General features: G+C 43.5%; 1 protein-coding gene across 4 annotated transcripts in view; it reads right to left on the bottom strand.

Annotated features, from left to right (window-relative positions):
- LOC110535580 (phenylalanyl-tRNA synthetase 2, mitochondrial) overlaps window positions 1–22,041 on the bottom strand; it is a 116,954-nt gene that overhangs the window by 36,634 nt on the left and 58,279 nt on the right. For all 4 annotated transcript variants that reach the window (XM_090189874.1, XM_021620658.3, XM_090189875.1 and 1 more), the window contains 2 exons: window positions 20,112–20,272; window positions 13,160–13,311 (listed from right to left, as the gene is read on the bottom strand). In XM_090189874.1, the coding sequence (XP_090046000.1) occupies window positions 13,160–13,311; window positions 20,112–20,272 (313 nt within the window). The remainder of the gene's footprint in view (window positions 1–13,159; window positions 13,312–20,111; window positions 20,273–22,041) is intronic.

Genomic DNA, 22,041 nt, shown 5'->3' with positions numbered 1-22,041 from the left:
TACTGTATATATGCATTAAAACAAATATTCACAAAAGTAGTGCACTGGGCCTTTAATAGCCCTATATTAGCAAAGCAATAGCCTTCTGCAGAGCGGGCAAAACCTTTTTTTCCACCCTCCCCCAGTGTACCCCGACCCCCACCTACTTCCTGCAGCTATGATCACATGCAGGGGTGCAACTATCACTGGGGATGGGGGGACATGTCCCGCCCACATTCTGAAATTGCATTGTTGTCCGGCCCAGTTGAATCTTTGGAATGTAATACAAAACAAGGCAACGGTGTGCTTTAGGACTATGCGGACACCTCCTAGCGGTCGTGTAGGCTGTTTGAAGTGTTAATCCGACTAGATATGTCCCCCCAGTTCAAAAAACAAAGTTGAGCCCCTTATCACACGTGCACTAAAAAAACACCACTAAACAACAGCTTGTAGCTACTGTAGATGCACACTTGAATTAGGGGCAACTACACTAAAAACATCTACATTTCTCAGAATTATTCCAAACTTCAAAAATGGTCTCCTGATGTGATTCATTGTTGTTGACTTAGAAAAACAGATAAAGTTGATGTTCTATTTATAAAACTGACTTAGAGAGCGAAAAACAGGGAAAAACAGAAACCCGAAGAAGAAAAAACTAATATCCAGATAATGTAGGCTATTTACTTAATTTTTCTGTTTTAATAAAATACATCATTTTAAGAACTAACATCATTCTGGCCATTCTTATCTTACAGTAAAACTGTAAATAAGACTTTAATCTTAAGAGAAAACAGGTTAACTGTAAAAAAAGGTTTACTGATCTCTTCCTTGGAAAACAGTTCTGATCATATAGGCTTAGATCAACACAAAACCCAAAACAATTAACAATACACGGAATTCATACATTTTCAGTAATTTATATTGTAATTTAATGTCGTTCTACACAATACCACAACATATTTTTCCAATCTGTGAGGGAAATAATCAATCATTTGCTGTGTATTTCAGATGGGATCAAGGCATTAGAATGTACCAGACGCCACCAAAATAAAGCTCTTTCGGACAAAAATGTCAAACCCGGGGATGCCTGGCTGGCTACTTTTTCTATTAGACTTGCTACTTGTGAAAAACACTTCTAGATACACCTCCGGTTCTTCGTATCTTTCACCTCTTCTGATATTTGGTTTATTCTGCTCCATCTTCATTGGAAACACGTTTGTATGTGGGAAGAAAGTGTGTGTGGTGTGTGTGGGAACAAAGTGTATGAATTAATCTCCTCTTCCTGTCCATCATCCTCTCCTCCATTTATTCGTCTTCTCCCACACATTAGCTGTGACCTTTGAGTTTCTTATAGAGTTCTCTCTAACCACCTCTCTGCCTCCCACTCTGTAATTGAACTGGCATAGACATAGGTCTCTTTCGTGTAATGAAGTAATTACCCATTGAACTGGCATAGACATAGATCTCTTTCATGTAATGGAGTAATTACCTTGTGCTCTCCCCTTTTCCTCTCCACTCGACTGCTCTCCGTTCCTGTCCTCTCCTCCCTGCTCCCCTCCTAGTCTCACCTGTCCTCTCCCCCTCCCTACGCCGGTCGCTTCTTTCCCCTCGTCTCTTCCCTGTCCCTCCCCTCTCCCTTCTCCTCTCCTGCTATAGAACTGTCACTCATGATGTGATCTTTGGCCTTTGGACAGTAGACTGCTTTACAAGGCAGTGGACAGTGATGGGTTTATTCAGCTCACTGTCTTCAGAGGATGTAAGGTCGAGGGGGACAGCTGTGGAACTGTGTATGTGTTTGTGTTTCTGTGCGCACACGCCTGGGAGTGTTGTTTGTAATGATGATTGCTAAGCAGGGTTATCCCGCAGTCGGTTTTGTTTTCTCTGATGTGGAGAGGGCAAGGCGGCCCCCACAGCCCTCTGTTTATAAGAGCAGAGTAAAGAGTGGCATTTAACTTGACCTTCTGCTGGCTACATAAGCCTCCTAGACAACCAGCCACTGGCTAGCACTGAAACAGCAAGTGCCAAATTCAACCAGGAAGACTGACCTGTAGATGTCATTACTCTTGTTGACTAGCAACCCATGAGCACTAACGTGAAGGTTTCAAACAGCCGCTCACTTACGTGCTCTCGGTTGCTGCTAAACCCAATATTCAATTGGTTACCTCCAACCCCAGAAAGATGGGGCCAAATGCAACACTTTTTGGTTTTCCATTTTAATACAGCTTCTCAAACTCACTAAGGTCCTTGTGGTTGATGATACACCAAAGATATTAATACACAAAGTCACCAATACATACACGCACACAATCACAAGTCCTGCATTTCAAAAGATCATTCCATGATCCCTCAGGGGAGAGGGGAAAGAGATATTCCAGCCTGGCCTCTCGCTTGCCTGCCTTGCCACTACTCTAATTACTGCATTGATCCAGTTGGCTCTGGCCCTCTCCCCCTCCTTCTCTCCTGACCTGACCGAAGTTCTCCACCGTGACACATCGAAAACAAGGCCCCACGTCATTTCTTAGAAGCAAGCTAAGCGAGAAGTCCTTGTGTAGTAAGGAATAACTTTGTTGAATGAGTCATGAAAAATAAAATGTGTCCCTTTGCTCAGCAGACAACCGAATCAATTGGCGTGTTTTTGAAACGCTACCTAATAGAAGTGCTTCCCTCGCAGAGTTATTTCACTGGGATGAGGATAATGGCCGATAGGATAAAAGTCTAAAGTAATGGAGGAGGAAATGCCTTTAGAGTAAAATGTGGCGGGTGGTGGCTGTAGATTGCTCCCATTTATCCTCTTCCAGGGCCCAAAACTAATTACAGAGGCCCCATTTACTCCCCGTACACACCAACTGCATCTTCTGCTAATTAGCCAACACTAGAATTATGGAAAGATTCTGTCGATAACTCCCTTGGATTGTGCCGCTAACCCAGTGAATCAAATCAAATGTATTTATTAAGCCCTTTTTACATCAGCAGGTGTCACAAAGTGCTCCTACAGAAACCCAGCCTAAAACTCCAAACAGCAAGCAATGCAGATGTGAATCTCTTTGCGTCTGTGTCAACCATTGATTTGATTTCTGTGCTATTTGTCAAGGTTTGCGCTCGATGTCCTGTGTGTAAGGCACTTGAAAAAATCAAATAAATCACTTGGGGGGGGGGGGGGGGGGGGGGCACCTGCTAACTGTGTATAGACAATAACCCAAATGTATACAATCATGTAGATTCAGGCTTCAGTCGAGGTAAACAAATAGTACCCCTGTCTAAGATTACTTTCAGATTTTTCTCTGTCAGATTTTGTTCATCCGGTTGTCGGTGTCACGTTCTGACCATAGGTCTGTTATTTTATTCTTTGTTTTAGTATGGTCAGGGCGTGAGTTGGGGTGGGCAGTCTGTCTTTCTATGTAGGTTTTTGTGTTCAGCCTAGTATGGTTCTCAATCAGAGGCTGTCGTTAGTTGTCTCTGATTGAGAATAATACTTAGGTAGCCTGGGTTTCACTGTTGGTTTGTGGGTGTTTGTTTCCATGTGAGTGTTTGTCGCCGCACGGTACTGTTTCGGTTTTCGTTTTCGTCACATCGTGTATTGTTTTGTATTTCAGTGTTCAATTCGTTTTTAATAAATCGGCATGAACACTTACCACGTTGCATCTTGGTCCGATCCTTACTCCTCTTCAGACGACGAGGAAATCTGCCGTTACAGTCAGTCCCCAAGTCAGTTTCCCTATACCATTCCCTATCCTTTTGCCTGCCCATGTCTTGGAACCATCTCACTGTCCTGCCGTGTTCATTGTTCCTTTCATGGGGAGTTCCACTAGAAATCCAAAGTGTTTTTTTATTGGGCAACATGCCTAGTCAATAGTCATATTTTTAAGGCTGGCACTGCCATTTCATTGACCCCATGTGGCTGGAGAACAAATAATTTCCCTCGTTTGTTAAGCCAGGAGAGTGGCGGCAACTGGCGGCCAGCGAGAGAGCAAAAGCGAGGACTTGCGGTTAACAAGCACTTTGGCATGCTACATGGAGGAGCACCAGTTTTCATCAGATGGCACAGTACTTCACCAGCGGATAAATCGCAGCGGCTAAACTCTCAGGGATCCACTACTAAAGACTGCGACTCGGCACCAAGAGCAGTGATTCACCCACAAGCATTTCAAGGGGGCTCTTGTCCAACGGTGGTCTTCATCATAAAAATAACTTTACATGAACGGTTGGGGATGGGAATGGGATGATTCATAAATGCTGGACCAAGGACAAGAAGCACCTGCCTCGCTGTGCTTAGGAGGAGGAGGTTGTTCCGCGGTACGCATGACTTTCCAAACAAATGGCATCTTTCAAAATGGCTGACATCTGTCCCTGAGGCTGTAGACAGAGAGTTCTTGTCCGTATTCTTTATGACAGCTTGGGGGCTTGTGGGGGGGGGGGGGGGGGGGATTTGATGATTTGGTCAATGTCTTGATGAAATAATAAGAGGGGACAGTGTAGAGGCAGCAATAATTGATGAGTGTCGGCCGTCTAAAGGATCTCGGAGAACTGTCCGACCGTCTGCTCTTAGTCAAAGACGGCCGGGACTCTGCCAGCTTGAGTGGAGCGGTGTCGCTCAACCAATGGGTCGGACGTTTCTAATCAACACTGCTTAGGTGTAACGTTGACGAACAGCGGCTATGACAGGCTGAAACCACAGACTGCTTTCTTTCCAAGTTCCCTTTCTCTCTCTCCCAATCCCTCTCTTGCTCTCCTTCCCTGTCTCTCTCTTTCTTTCTCCAAATTGACAGCTCCATTTGAAGCCTCCCACCCTGACAGAATGGTGCTTACTGTTGAAAATCAACTTGAAGTTGTCTGCGGGGGAAAAGCTCACCTGTGTCTGCAGCGATTAACCGAGGATGCCTGAGCACCGCCAGAGGAAATTAAACCAGCCTTAACTTAACCAAACAAGGGCAAGAACCATAGCAGATGAACTGGCTTATTGGTTATGATGACTAAATGGCACCCTGCCACACATATCAAACTGATCATAGAATAGCATGCCTGTAGAGAGAAAACCTACTATGAGGATTTACAGTGCACCACCTTCCCTTCGTCTGTCAAAGGGTCACTATTACAGTGTATTGCAACTGTAGGCTCACCTACAATATGTCAGGAGGCACAACACTATACTGGAAAAGCCTGCATGGAACAAAAACAGTGCAGTGCATTGTGGCAGACCTGTCAGCCTGAGGGGCTCTTCCCCCGTTACCCCCACTCTCAATTACACCCAGATTACCCAGCTGCTCCAGGCTGCTTGGCAGCACCTACAGCATGAATCTGGCCGAGCTCCCATTATGCTCACTTCAGCCTGGTAATGCCATAAAGCACTGCTTGTTAGCAAACTGAGGAATACGGTGCACTGTGCGCTAACGCTGTGGGCTAAAAAATACCTAATAACTTGGAATACTGTGTACAAATGGGATATCATTAAGACGTTGGGATTCTATTATGTACAGAAGAGAATGGAGACAGGGATTGTCTTCTTTTCTTTTAATGATTTTAAAGTGTGGAACATTAATTTCATATGGATCCGCCTAAAATGATTTCAGATTTCTAAAATCAGATAAATGTAATGTTATGTCAATTAAAAGTTATACCTGACAGATCATTTGACTGTAAATGTAATTTCCCTTTTACATATCTTTTTTCACCCAATCTACCTGGAACTACCTGGATAATACACATTGTTACATGTGTTTTGGCAAACACTATACCATCCGCAATAGGACTGTAATATGCATTCTATATGCATATTATTTTCTAACATCTTACATTTGTGAGTGACAAATCATGTGTGATGTAGGGTAATGCACTGTACCGTATTGAAGTGTGCATATTAAACAACGATACATTATTCAAAGGCGTTTCCTGCAGTAGCTCCATTAAACTCAGTCCACTCTCTCTTCTTCCCTTGTCTCACTCCCTCTGCCAGCTCCCTCCTATCACTCTATACTGTCGCTCCCAGGATACCCCCCCCTCCCACACATCTCCCTCTCTCTGTTATCCCCTTCTCTCTCCCACCCTAGAATTTTCCCTCTCTCTACCAGTTCCTTCTCTCTCTCTCTCTCTCTCTCTAGCACACACAACCCCCACACAGTCTCTCCATCTTCCTCCCTGGTCTCTGTCTTTCTCGCTCTCTCCCTCTCTGCCTGCTCTACACTGGCTCGGGGGCCGTGCTCGGCATTAGCCTGCTGCTTCGCCTTCTGGAAAGATCCCGGGAGGTTTCCAACAAAGAAGGCTGATTTTTAACAAGTCTGGCTCTCTTCAGCAACCCACTGCCGAAGATGGCCATTTGTCAAACGCACACACACACCTCTCTCTCTCTCTCCATTTATCTCTAAACGTTTCACTGATCCTGGGACACAACACTCTGCATGGCACTCCTCTCACACACACACACACACACACACACACACACACACACACACACACACACACACACACACACACACACACACACTTCCTCCATGTTCCTGTTGTCTACATATCTCACCTTCCACCCCCTCTCCCCATCTGTTTCTTTCTTCCTGCGCGTGCCAGCAGTAATTGTTAATTTGATCCAAAAGATGGTGGCCGGGTGCTCCCTATTCTGCCTAAGCTGAGAGGGGAGATGTGTTGGCCTTGTGAGGGACAGACTGAGGGCTCAGGCCAGGTGTGGTGGAGGTGAGATGGGCTTCAGGTCAGACAGTGTTAACGTTTGCCTCCGAGGACACAAGGCTAGTCTACTATATACACTATACTACTATATACACTAGCATGTACTGTACTATACTAGTATATTAATATGTACTGTATTATACTGCTATATACTATACTATACATTCAGCAGAAGCTTTTCAAATTATATTGGCCATTCTGGTGCCATTTTATGACAGTGGCTTTAAAAAAAATACCTTGCATATTTATAGTTTACAACAAGCAGTGTTGTGGTGGTTTTGTAGAGTACATACACAGGGATGCACACACACGCACATGATCACACGCATACACACACTCTTTATGAACGTCTCACATGGAAAGCATGCCTTCATAAGGTTGTAGAGTTGTAACATTTACTGCTAGTTACATAGTAACACTTTTATAGTGACATGGTAATACAGTTAAGCGGATAAACTATTTTACCATGTCACTTCAAAGATGTTACTATGTAACTACATGTTAATACAATGTTACCAACTGACGGTGCCACTCACTAACTTAGATTATTCTGGTTACTGCCTTCTCTGTTGTAACACAGCCTCTGCTGCAGAGCAAACATCATCGATGCGGGGCTCAGTGTTACAACTTTCCCACCTCCCTCCCCGCTCGCCCGCATGCCGTTGACTTTCTGTCCAAGCTGCTTGATTGACAGCACAGTTGACTTTACAAATGAATCCGTCCCGATTACATCTGACAGCGTTACGGACCAATAAATGCAGATTTGTGTTGCATTATAGTGCCTATCAGCTTTGATTTGTAGCGCCACGTCCGAGGAATACTAGTGCAGGCCAGTAAAACGTATCAGTGTGACTACAGTACGACGCAAAAGGCATTCAAATGGTATTCTCGACTTTGAGCTGAGGATTCCACTTTGTAGTGACATTCCCACCAATGCAAGTTGTATTTCGCCACATCGAAATCTTGAGAAAGATGGAATGGTTTGTTTGAATGCCGGGTTCTGTACATCACCTGGAGGAGCTTCTGCAGTGATGTGACAGTTAAAGGCTGCGAGAAAAATATTTTGATATTAAAGGTTAACAATTAATATTTAACTAATAGTATGTGGGGTCGACCAGCCTCATTATTGTAATAATTATTGAATAAAGATGATTGTTTAAAGAAATGACAAAGTCTCTCTCACTTGGCCCTTAACGGAAAAAACACATAATTTTACATGCGAAAATCACCCAAAGATTCACATGTGGATATTTTTCGCAAGATTTCACAGCAAACAAAGATGTGTCATTTCCCATAACGTCACACAGTCGCAGTTTTTTGAACCTACATATTTTACACACTTTGACATAAATTATTACATTGTGTATGTTTATACAGTGGAAAGAAAAAGTACGTGAACCTTTTTTGAATTACCTGGATTTCTGCACAAATTCGTCATCAAATTTTATGTGATCTTCATTTAGGTCACAACAATAGACAGTCTCCTTAAACTAATAACACACAAACAATTATACGTTTTCATGTCTTTATTGAACACACTGTGTAAACATTCACAGTAACTGGTTGACACTCCTTTGGCAGCAATAACCTCAACCAAAACGTTTTCTGTAGTTGCGGATCAGACCTGCACAACGGTCAGGAGGAATTTTGGATCATTCCTCTATACAAAACTGTTTCAGTTCAGCAATATTCATGCCACAGCATCCCAATCGGGTCAGGACTCTGACCGGGCCACTCCAGAAGGCGAATTTTCTTCTGTTGAAGCCATTGTTGATTTACTTCTGTGTTTTGGGTCGTTGTCCTGTTGCATCACCCAACTTCCGTTGAGCTTCAATTGGTGGATAGATAGCCTTGCATTCTACTGCAAAATGTCTTGATAAACTTGGGAATTGATAGCAAGCTGTCCAGGCCCTGAGGCAGCAAAGCAGCTGTTAAGGTTTTCTTCTTCCTTCTGAAGAGGTGTAGCAGGGATCAGACCAAAATGCAGCGTGGTTATCTTCATACATCTTTAATGAAGATAATACCGAACAATACAAAAACCCTAAACGTAACGTGAAAAAACAAAACAGCCCTATCTGGTGCAAACAAACACAGATACAGGAACAATCACCCACGAAACACTCCAAGAATATGGCTGCCTAAATATGGTTCCCAATCAGAGACAACGATAAACACCTGCCTCTGATTGAGAACCACTCCAGGCAACCATAGACTTTCCTAGACTACTATACTATACCACAATCCCATTACCTACAAAAACCCCAAGACAAAACACACCACATAAATAACCCATGTCACACCCTGGCCTGACCAAAATAATAAAGAAAACACAAAATACTAAGACCAGGGCGTGACAGCAGCCCCAAACCATGATGCTCCTTCCACCATACTTCACAGTTGGGATGAGGTTTTGATGTTGGTGTGCTGTGCCTTTTTTTCTCCACACATAGTGTTGTGTGTTCCTTCCAAACAACTCAACTTTAGTTTCATCTGTCCACAGAACATTTTGCCAGTAGCGTTGTGGAACATTCAGACATGCTTCAGACATGCAGCAAATGTTTTATTTGGACAGCGGTGGCTTCTTCCGTGCTGTCCTTCCATGAACACTATTCTTGTTTAGTGTTTTACGTATCGTAGAGTCATCAACAGAGATGTTAGCATATCCCAGAGATTTCTTTAAGTCTCTAGCTGACACTCTAGGATTCTTCTTAACCTCATTGAGCATTCTGCACTGTGCTCGTGCAGTCATCTTTGCAGGATGGCCACTCCTAGGGAGAGTAGCAACAGTGCTGAACTTTCTCCATTTATAGACAATTTGTCTTTCCGTGGACTGATGAACATCAAGGCTTTTAGAGATACCTTTGTAACCCTTTCCAGATTTATGCAAGTCAACAATTCTTATTTCTTAGGTCTTCTGAGATGTATTCTGTTGGAGGCATGGTTGACATCAGGCAATGCTTCTTGTGAATAGCACACTCAAATTTTGTGAGTGTTTTTTATAGGGCAAGGCAGCTCTAACTAACATCTCCAATCTCGTCTCATTGTTCACTCCAGGTTAGCTGGAGTCCTGACTCCAATTAGCTTTTGGGAAGTCATTAGCCTAGGAGTTCACCTACTTTTTCCAACCTACACTGTGAATGTTTAAATAATGTATTCAATATAGACAAGAAAAATACAATAATTTGTGTGTTAGTTTAAGCACACTATGTTTGTCTACTGATGAAGATCAGATCAAATTTGATGACCAATTTATGCAGAAATCCAGGTAATACAAAAGGGTTCACATATTTTTTCTTGCCACTGTCATTATATTCAACTTGTTCAACTTGGGATTTGAATTCACAACCTCTTGGTTCATGGCATTCCGATCTTCCTACTACGACACCATGTTTGTGGACTTGAAAGTAAAATCTCAGCTTGATTAAAAATACACTCAAGAAAAACAATTATATTTATCATAGTGATTCAGGAGTAACATTACTCACGTGAAAATCAAACTTGCAGTTCTACTCGTGAATTACGTTCCGATGTGGTCACGTGTAGTTTCTGGTATGACATGTTGAAATTTAGCATTCATGTTTTCATGTGCTCAAAATGCTTTCACGTGCAGTTTCACATTCTCACATGCTGGTTTTACATGTTGTCACGTTATCACGTTAACTTCACATAAGACCATGTGATCGCATCCTCTTTCTGTCGAGCATGCGGAAAGTGATCAAATTGCAACCTAGTGATCAAATTGCAACACTACTTCACAGTGTTCTTATTGCCGTGTAATTGCTCTTGTAAGTAGAGGGTAACAGGTAGTACAATTACAGCACAGAAGTAACCCTAACTAAGTACAACGCAACAATAACTAATTACAATACATGTTGCACTACAATGACTGTGATTTCACCTACTTTAGTTGAATTCACAGATTGTAAATTGCTGTGGATAAGAGTGCCTGCTAAATTAATTCTGCTAAATTAATTCTTGATTGGTGGCGCCGTGCCCGATTTTCACAGGACACGGTGTACATCAAGGAGGAAACACAAGTCTCAGAATACTCCTCCCTGCTTGCGCAGGTTATATATAAATGGCGTACAGACAGAGACAGAAGGGTACGGTCGCCCGCCCGCCCTCATCGGGAGCAGCTTGCCCAATTCCATGAGTCAGCATTGATGCTAAGCAAAAAAACAAAACAAAAAAACAATTAGCCAGCCACCTTGTTCATAAAAGTGGCATCCGCAGGGAGGACAGTCTGTAACGTAGCTGGGGCTTAAATGGAGCTTGATATCCCCCGCGGCAATAATCATAAAGTTTGTTGTCTAAGGGAGGCTGCGTAACAATGTGAGCTCGGCCCACATCAGCTCATCTCTCTCTGGGTAAACTGCGGCACAAATGATCCCAAAATGCTCATGACCTTGAGGACAATCATTGTCACAATATGCTATCTCAAATTCACAAAAACACACACCCTTAAAGACACATAAACCTGAAAAGACAGGACAGACAACATTTACATATTGTGAATCAGACAATTGTGATACTGTTCTTTCTCGCATTCACAGTACACACACACACACACACACACACACACACACACACACACACACACACACAAGCCCTAATGAAGGGTAGAGAAAAGGTCGCTATTTAAAAAAAGATTAAAAGCAGGGACAGAGATTAATGCGCACAGGCAATTTTACACACCACGGGCCCCTTTTTTCACCATTAAACACACTACACACACTCACTGTTCGGTAAACCACTAGGATGCGGGGCGGGCATAAGTCCTGCGCCAAGCTGTGTCCACTGCCTTCCCTTTACGCCCTGTATTTAAAAAATTAGACGTCAAGGCTGAGGCTCAGGGGTGGACGCTAAGAACAGGATAGTGAGGGAAAAGGAAACAGCTTTGTCACTACAGAGAGGGAGGGTCCCTCAAGGGTGAATCTCAATAAGGAATAAAGTGACTTCCTCTCCTCATCTCCTTTCCTTGAGCTGCACTGACCTGTGAAAGGGGTGGATTGGTGAAGCAAAGATATCCGCCATGTTGCTTTCATCCATCCTGTGTTTTCAGGTTTAATGTAAATTTCAAATGTAAAGACGGGGGCGAGCAAGGCAATGCCCTACTAAAAACTTGTTACTGAAACGTATCGACACACATTGTCCGCAACTCTAAATCCTTGATAGGAATGCGATGGAAGTAGTAATCTATTAGCCAGGGCAAAGCCAATCAGTCTCTGTGATTGATCTGTCACTGGGCCATTCCTTGTTTGTTCCTGTCGGTGCTGGGATTAGTCCAAAAGGTTCTGTTTGTTAATTGTGTGTGTGTGTGTGTGTGCGTGTGTGAGAGAGAAAGATAATTATGTGTGTGTATGACAGAAAGAGATAGAAATGGAGAGAGAGAGACAGAGAGAGAGAGTGGGAGTAGGTGTGAGCGTGCAAGACAAACAGAGCGAGCCTCATGTCGCTGATGTGAATCGGGTCAAATGAAGATGTGCCATTAACAAACATTGACCCTCGGTCCTTCCTTGTCATTCGACTAAGGGCTCCAATCAACGGAGCAAACAGCACTCGGCTCAGTCGGGCTCCATTATCTTGCATAATAAGGAGCTGTCAGAGTAGAAAAGATAAGCTAGACGCGGAGACATATCCACTATCAAAGACCAAACAATCCAATCCCGAGCCCCTCTGATGAATAGAGCATCGCTTAACCTTTTCTCTCCGAGCCCATTTGTCAAGCAGTGGAATAGATCTTACCTCACCCCTAATTGCAAACAACACCGTACAAACCAAATGAAGAGCATTCACCACATCGTTGTATCATTATCATTAGCCAGTAAATTGTTTAACCTGTTAGTTACATTTGAACTAATATGTAATGCATATAGAGTCACAACATTGTTACACCCGGTGTTGTGTTTTTTTTGTCTCTCACGACAAGCACATTTTTAAAGGGGGCATGAGGGGAAGGGGCAATTGTCTGGGGGGGAGGGGGGGTTGGAAACTGAAAACCTGATTATGGTGGTAGCACTTCAGTGAACAACTAAATGAGAGTCACACACGAAGGTAATGCCTTTATCAGAGTGAGGGGCACTATGCCCATCGTTGTTCAGTCGTGGCACCCTAGGTATGCCGTTTGAGTACCACTGCTATATCTTCTTGAGGGCGTGATGTCTTACTTTGGATGTGTGGTGGATGAGAGCAGTGTTTTGAGGACCCCCTGCGATTGGACTTATTTGATCTAAGCCAGTATAAGCACACCTGATTCAACTGCTCAACTAATCATCAAGCACTTGAATCAGGTGTAAGGTCAGGTAGTTAAAATCAGAACCAAACGGAAGTAAACGGACTGAAACGGGGAGGGACTACCTGCACTTTTCCAATAGGAAACACTTGTTTTCCATTACAAAACATGTTGCTAGTGTGCACTAATGAATACGACCCAGGTGTGCTAGCACTAGGAAACACTGTGTTGAGTCCTACAGCTCTGTGTCTTGTGAAGAACATGGAGCCTTACTTTGGATGTTTGAACTGGTCAACCAGGGTGACCTTCTCCACCAGGTCTCCTCCGATGCTCCTCACCAGGTCATAGAAGTCGTTCTCTGTGTAGCCCTCGGCCGGTAGCCAGAAGGAGATGTCGTTGATCAGAGGTGGGTACTTACTGAGGGGCTTGAGGAGGGGAGGAGGAGAGGGAAGCGGGATGGGGAGGAGAGGAGATGGAAGCAGAGAGGAAAGGGGAGAGAACTTTTAGAACAAAAGACTAACAATGAGACAGCAATGCACGCTTTGCCTGATATGGAGGTCCTGGATGGCAGGGAGCTTGGGCCCAGAGACGTACTGGGCTGTCCGCATCACCCTCTGTGGCGCTTTGCTGTCGAGGGTGGTGCATTTGCAATACCAATAGGTGATGCAGCCAGTCAAGATGCTCTCGATGGTGCAGTTGTAGAACTTTTTGAGGATCAAATCTTTTCAACCTCCTGAGGGGGAAAAGGCGCTATTGTGCCCTCTTCAAATCAAATAAAATTGTATTTGTCACATGCGTTGAATACAACGGGTCTTACAGTGAAATGCTTACTTACAAGCCCTTAACTACCAAAGCAGTTTCAAAAAATACCCCCCCCCCTCCCACAAAAAAAATACAAAATAAAAGTAACAAATAATCAAAGAGCAGCAGTAAATTAGCAGTAGTGAGGCTATATACAGGGGGTACCGGTACAGAGTCAATGTGCGGGTGTGGCCACAGTCATCGGTTAACAGGGAGTACAGGAGGGGACTAAGCACACACCCCTGAGGAGACCCCTTATTGAGGGTCAACATGGCAGAGGTGTTGTTGCCTACCCTCACCACCTGGGGCCAGCCCGTCAGGAAGTCCAGGATCCAATGGCAGAGGGAGATGTTCAGTCCCAGTATTCCCAGCTTGGTGATGAGCTTGGAGGGGACTGTGTTGAATGTTGAGCTGTAGTCGATGAACAGCATTCTCACGTAGTTATTTCCACTCTTGTCCAGGTGGGAGAGGGCAATGTGAAGAGCAATTGAGATTGCGTCATCTTTGGATCTGTTGGGGCGGTATACGAATTGGAGTGGGTCCAGGGTGTCTGGGATGATAATGTAGATGCGTGTCATGACCAGCCTGGTACGGCTATGTGTGCACAGGTGTGCGCTCCCTCAACTTTTAAGAACAAATTCTTATTTACAATGACGGTCTACCCGGACAACACTGGGTCAATTGTGCACTGCCCTATGGGACTCCCAATCACGGCCGGATGTGATACAGCCGGGATTCAAACTCTTGCACTGAGATGCAGTGCCTTAGACCACTGCGCCACTCGGGAGCATTATCAGGACAGAGAAACCAATGGGTCACATGGAGCACTCTAAACAAAAGCCAATGAAAACATTTACAAATCTCACAATTGATGCTTAGTTTATTGTGTTGTCCAGAAGCCAAAAGCACAATCCTAGTCAAATTAGCATCCCAATCTAGTTGTTGCATCTTTAGATCCCCCCCAGTTTTACATTTTCCTCTCTGTCACATTTGGAACAGCAATCAGGTGGGCTATTTAGAATGGTGTTTTCCCAGGTGCTCTGTTTAGAATGGTGTTTTCCTGCTAATTGCATTTTGGCACAACATCATGGCCTTGGGAATCCTCTGTCACTCTTCAGTCCACAGACACAGGGGAAAATATGAGACTAATTATACACTCTCCATGAATCCCAAATTGAACTAGCCCCTCCTCCCTAGGCACATCTGTAGAGGGCACTTCTGTAAATCTGAAGAGATTGGGTACTGTAGGTGTAAGCAATATGGAACATTTCCACAAAGCTTATCTGAAGGCAAGGTGACGCAAGTACCATATTGCTTATACCTATCTTATCCCTTCAGATCTACACGAGTGCCAACGCATTGATTTGGGATTTAGCATAAACTGCTTTTTCCTCCCAAAACACATTCAGTAAATGTATCCCCTTGTATGTCTTTGGTACTACTGAAAATTACAAAATATTTTAGCAGAGGTTTTCACCCAAAGCAACTTCCATCTAACGCATAAAAAAAAGTTGGAATTGACCACAATTCTTTATTTCACTGTTAATATTACAGAACCTTTGTTTTTGATTCAGAACTTAATATATCCATTTAAATCAGAAAAACAGGAATGGAATTGAAAAAACTATTGACACCACAGACTTAATATTTGGTAGCACAGTCTTTGGTCAAGTGCTTCCTATAGCCATCGATGAGCTTCCTGCACCTCTGTACTGGCAGTTTGGACCACACTTCTTATGCGAACTGCTCCAGTTCTCCCAGATTTGAAGGGTGCCTTCGCCCAACTGCTCTTTTCAGATCTCCCCACAAGTGTTCAATGGGATTTAGATCTGGACTCATTGCGGGCCACTTTCAGAACAGTCCAGCGTTTTGTCTTGAACCCTTCCTGGGTGCTTTTTGAAGTGTGTTTGGAGTCAATGTCCTGCTGGAAGACCCATGACCTTCGACAGACACCCAGCTTTCTGACACTGGGTCCGACATTGCGCTCCAAAATGCCTTGGTATTCTCCTGATTTCCTGACGCCATGCACATGTTCAAGGCACCCAGTGCCCGAGGCAGCAAAGCAACCCCAAAACATCACTGAACCTCCATGTTTGAGTGTAGGGAAGGTATTGTTTTCTTTGAAGGATTCCATTTGTTTTCTGTTGACATCGAAAAGGTGTGCTTTATCAAAAAAGCTCTACATTCAGCATAGGATTTTGTCATGTTCAGGTGCGCTTTGGCAAATTGCAGTCGGGCTTTCTTATGTCGCTCTCTCAGCAGTGGGGTCCTCCTGGGTCTCCTACCATATAATCCCCTTTCATTGAGTTGGCGACAGATGGTGCGAGTTGAAACTGTCATACCTTGTGTCTGAAAGTCAGCTTGAATCTGTGTAGCAGTTGATCGAGGTGCGCTCTCCACCATTCACACGGTCCCTTGCTGCAATCTTCCATCAGGTTCTCAGGCAGGTTGGCTACAGTGCAATAGGTCTTAAACTTCTTGATAACATTACGCACGGTGGAAACAGGAACACCAAGGTCTCTGGAGATGGACTTGTAGCCTTGAGATTGTCCAGGCTCGGCTACAATCTTGTATCTGACCTCAGTTCTCTGGTTTTCTTTCTTTTCTTCATACTCATTGCGGTACACACCGTCACACAAAACAGGAGAATGAGTCGTTTTCTCTATTAAATTAGTGATTTTTATATTGCAGACACCAAGATTCCCAAGTATTTGGGCAGTTTCTCCCATTCTTCTCTGCAGATCCTCTCAAGCTCTGTCAGGTTGGATGGGGAGCATTGCATTGCACAGCTATTTTCAGGTCTCTCCAGAGATGTATTTGGTATTTTATTAGGATCCTCATTAGCTGTTGCAAAAGCAGCAGTGACTGTTCCTGGGGTCCACACAAAACATAAAACAGAATGACATAATACAGAACATCATTAGACAAGAATAGAACTACATACATTTTTAAAAAGGCACACGTAGCCTACATATCAATGCATACACACAAACTATCTAGGTCAAATAGGGGAGAGGCGTTGTGCCGCGAGGTGTTGCTTTATCTGTTTTTTGAAACCAGGTTTGCTGTTTATTTGAGCAATATGAGATGGAACCGAGTTCCATGAAATATGGGCTCTATATAATACTGTACGTTTTCTTGAATATGTTCTGAATTTGGGGACTGTGACAAGACCCCTAGTGGCATGTCTGGTGGGATAAGTGTGTGTGTCAGAGCTGTGTGTAAGTTGACTATGCAAACAATTTGGGATTTTCAACACATTAATATTCTTATAAAAAGAAGAAGTGATGCAGTCAGTCTCTCCTCAACTCTTAGCAAAGAGAAACTGGCATGTATAGTATTTATATCAGCCCTCCGACTAGAATTAAGAGCAAAACGTGCCACTCTGTTCTGCGCCAGCGGCTGTTCTGGGCCAGCTGCTCTGGCTGGGCCACTCACGGGTATTTAGAGACTTGTCCCGAAGCCACTCCTGCATTGTCTTGGCTGTGTGCTTAGTGTCATTGTCCTGTTGGAAGATGAACCTTCTCCCAAGGTCCTGAGCGCTCTGGAGCAGGTTATCATCAAGGATCTCTCTGTACTTTGCGCCGTTCATCTTCGCCTCCATCCTGACTAGTCTCCCAGTCCCTGCCGCTGAAAAACCCCACAGCATGATGTGGCAGCATGATGCTGCCACTACCATGCTTTACCGTAGGGATGGTGTCAGGTTTCTTCCAGACGTGATGCTCGGCATTCAGGCCAAAGAGTTTAATCTTGTTTCTCATGCATGGCCTGAGAGTCTTAATGAGGTTGGGAGATTGGGAACTTAAATGGACGAGCTAAAGCCAACTTCATAAAATTCCTAGGTGACTAGTAGTATTAGCGAGAAAAAATTACAAATATAGTTTTATTTTAACAGGACAAATCTGAGGGGGCATGTGCCCCTATGCCCCCTATGAGCATGACGCCTCTGCTTATGAGCATGGCTCTTTATGGAACCTTAAACAAGGTTCTATATAGCACCAAAAAGGTATCCGCTATGGATACAAGCCAAAGAACCTTTATTTGGCACAATTTTTTTTTTACATTTTTGTGTGTAGGTGTTGGACAAACCTACTGAGGTCAATGAAATAAAGAAGTAAAAATAAAAACATACGAGAAATAAAACACGCGTACATTCACGTGTTTTTATTTCTTGTGTGTTTTTATTTATCTGACCTAGTATTGAATCCATGCTTTAAGATCCTATTCTGGATTTTATTACCAGTGATATTGAACACTGCAAAACAGTTTGTAAGTCAGCATTTCACTGTTCTTTTTACATCTACTGTATCCTGTGCACGCAACAAGTCAACTTTGATTTGATGTGAAAGTCTTATCATGTACCAGTCCAATTAATGATGTGCAATTATCTGCACAGTAAGCACATTCTAATAGGCCCCAATTCTGACCCCCAAAAAATCTATCAATCCCGGCTAGCTAAAAAGCCATTAAGCTATCTCAGTTTCTGGCCAAATCCTCCCAACAACAACGGCTCCCATTAAGTCATTACAGCTGGGCAGCAATAATGACTCGGAGGATCAAACTATTGATTCAGTCCTTCTCCTTTCTCTGTCTCACTCAGGATGTTTGAAGGAGTACTCGTTAATTTGAGAAAGAAAAATACAAAAAAACCCAGCCATTTGGTTTGCTATAAAGCGCAGGGATGGAGCTGGAGAAGTGAAACCACTTTTACATTTGTAGATTTAATGATATTTTGAGGCTAAACATTGTATGTTAACAACATAATTTAGAAGCAATAGCGTAAAACATTTTTTGGGGGGGTTATTTGATGGGGATAATACAGTTGAAGTCGGAACTCAGTTTTTCACAATTCCTGACATTTCCTAGTAAAAATTATCTGTCTTATGTCAGTTAGGATCACCACTTTACATTAAGAATGTGAAATGTCAGAAGAATAGTAGAGAGAATGATTTATTTCAGCTTTATGTCTTTCATCACATTCCCAGTGGGTCAGAAGTTTACATGCACTCAATTTGCATTTGGTAGCATTGCCTTTAAATTGATTAACTTGGGTCAAACGTTTCGGGTAGAATTCCACAAGCTTCCCACAATAAGTTGGGTGAATTTTGGCCCATTCCTCCTGATAGAACTGATGTAACTGAGTCAGGTTTGTGGGCCTCCTTGCTCGCACACGATTTTTCAGTTCTGCCCACAAATTTTCTATAGGATTGAGGTCAGGGCTTTGTGATGGCCACGCCAATACCTTGACTTTGTTGTCCTTAAGCAATTTTGCCACAACTTCGGAGGTATGCTTGGGTCATTGTCCATTTGGAAGACCCATTTGCGACCAAGCTTTAACTTCCTGACTGATGTCTTGAGCTGTTGCTTCAACATATCTACATAATTGTCCTTCCTCATAATGCCATCTATTTTGTGAAGGGCACCAGTCCCTCCTGCAGCAAAGCACCCCCACAACATGATGCTGCCACCCCCGTGCTTCACAGTTGGGATGGTGTTCTTTGGCTCGCAAGCCTCCCCCTTTTTTCCTCCAAACATAACGATGGTCATTATGGCCAAACACTTGTATTGTTGTTTCATCAGACCAAAGGACATCTGTCTCCATGTGCAGTTGCAAACCATAGTCCGGCTGTTTCATGGCGCTTTTGGAGCAGTGGCTTCTTCCTTGCTGAGCGGCCTTTCGGGTTACTGTGGATATAGATACTTTTGTACCCGTTTCCTCCAGCATTATGTTATGCTAACGTTTGCTAATGTTTCTTATCTTTTTCATTAATACAATGGATCCTTGATATGGTCTGGGAGCATCATAATGGCTTTTGGTTGAAACCAGAGCCATGTATTACGAGAGTTCGGCCAGGTTTTAGAACGGCCACCACGTTAGTAGCCCATTTATTCTAGAAATGTTAGTGATGTAACGTTGGTGTCAACAAATTGCATATATGCTTTCCCTGGACATCTTCAAAGGTTTTGAAAAATATCAGAAATAAACAGCACAACGCAGAAGCATCAACTATCACCGAGCAACCACTATGGGGGAGAAAGTGGCGCTCTCGGGAACATTCAGACAGAACCCCCATTTAGACTCTTTATCTATCTTTGCCATTGATCGCTTGGGCAGCACCATTTAGTGTAGTCAATTGAAAGTAGTACATTTATTTTTCTTCTAGTTCTATGAGTTTATTGGCAGTTCATAAACAAACTGAAAAGATGCATGGAATGTGTAGTCTGAAGAAGCCAAGGTTGGTGAACTACTGCCATCTGCAGTGCTGGAAAGTTTGCTCAGGAGTATAAATCATTGTCTGTTCCCCCTGGAGTCTCCCCCAGTTGCCTACCTTAAAATGGGCTTTGAAACCTCAACAGCCAAACTCTGCATTAAAAGTGAATAATAGTGGTTGAAAAATAGAATAAATATAACCTAGAGCTTTACTTGGAAGGTGACTGGGTCGTTGATGCTGGGCAGGCAAAACTGCTTCAGGAAGCGGTCGTCCTGGCTCCAGAAGAGGCGGATGTCAGGGATCCCGTACAGCACCATGGCCAGGCGCTCCAGGCCCAGTCCAAATGCCCAGCCCATCTTGTTACTCACTCCCGCTGGAAAAAGGACACAATAGGAGATTAGAGCAGCTGTTCCCAGAACTTTTTGTACTAGGGGAGGTTTGGTTATTCAACCACTAATTGGCCGACATGGGTTCATTTACTTGAATTCCATTTTTTTGGTGAGTCCAATGCACTGTTTCTCTAGAGAGAAATAAAATAATTAATGAGAAAAATCTGACAAATCAAGTCAAGAACTATGTGGGACGCTGAGCTGAAGGGTAGTTTTCATTAAGCCAATATTCAACCTAGTTCAGCGCAGAAATCTGTTAATTAACTACAATGACTATAATCCATTGCACCATTTTTCCCCAGCTCATAGACAGGAAGAGGCGGGCACCCGAAGGGCGCAGCGGTCTAAGGAACTGCATCGCAGTGCTAGAGGCGTCACTAATGACCTGGGTTCGATCCCAGACTGTGTCACAACCGGCCATGATCGGGAGTCCCACAGGGAGGCGCACAATTGGCCCAGCGTGGTCCGGGTTAGGGGAGGGTTTGGCCGGAGGGGCTTTACTTGGCTCATCGCGCTCTAGCGACTCCTTGTGGTGGGCCGGGCACCAGCAGACTGACCTCAGTTGTCAGTTGAACGGTGTTACCTCCGACACATTGGTGCGGCTGGCTTCCGGGCAGTTAAGAAGTAAGAAAGAATGTAAGAGGCGAAGCAAGAGGTTTCACTCTAGACAAAAACTGTAGAAAATTAGCACAATGCGCTTCTATGGACTTATTTTGGACCTAAGCTTGAAGCATTCCTTTCCGCCTTTGGGCCATTGACTCCCATTGTTAGGGCGGAGACATGAGCATCTCGTCATTATATACAGATCCCTTGACAGATACACTTTTACGCCTGCTACGCTAGGTGAGATACACACAGACTGCATGAGAGAGGAATGTACACAACACAATGATGAGAGGGAGAGACAGTTCGTGAAAGTATACCTTAACAACTTTGAACAACTAGTAAAATAATTTTGTCAAACAGCTCTGCAGCATACTTAGAAACGCTAGCTAAAAATTATGACTAAAGACTGTACAGCAACATTTCCCAAACTTGATCCGTGGGACGCCAAGGGGTGCACGTTTTGGTGTTTGCCCTAACACCACACAGCTGATTCAAATTATCACAGATTGAAGATTAGTGGATTATTTGAACAGCTGTGTAGTGCAAGGGAGGACAGAGGACAGAGTTTGGGAGACCCTGCAGTACAGTATGGGGAACACAAAATGTTAGATGGCCTGGACGGTTTACTGATACTGCCTGAGCAGAGATGAGATGATTACTTCAAGGAGTTAAAAATAATAAACTAATCAAATAAAAACTAAGTAATATACACAACTGAGATATTTCATTTTTTTCTATGTCTACCAAATGTGGACCTGATAGAGACATATGGAATATTTTAAATGTTTTGGCAATTGAATGTTTTGGGAATTTACATTTAAAAGCTCTAAAATCATTGCAACGTAATTATTTCATAATCCATTTAATGTTTGAAAATAATTTGCGAAACCGAACCGACCTCAAACAGCACTAATCGCTCAGCACTCTCAGTGATCCAACAATTATACGACACAGACGTAACGAGGCACAAAGTATCAATATCTGAAGTGTTTCGAGCTAATAATCTAGAGAAAATGAGTTCAACTCCAGCCTACACATTTGTATTGCAGACCAAACTATTCAAGGGTTTAATGAATAGTTCTTGATGAGACCCCAGGACATGACTTGAGAAGCCCTGAAGGAACTGGACTAGCAACCAGGTGTTTTC

Source organism: Oncorhynchus mykiss, chromosome 11 (genome assembly GCF_057628025.1).
Source record: "Oncorhynchus mykiss isolate SJ-2025 chromosome 11, ASM5762802v1, whole genome shotgun sequence".
NCBI lineage: Eukaryota > Metazoa > Chordata > Actinopteri > Salmoniformes > Salmonidae > Oncorhynchus > Oncorhynchus mykiss.
This window is presented reverse-complemented; position numbering and strand designations above follow the sequence as displayed.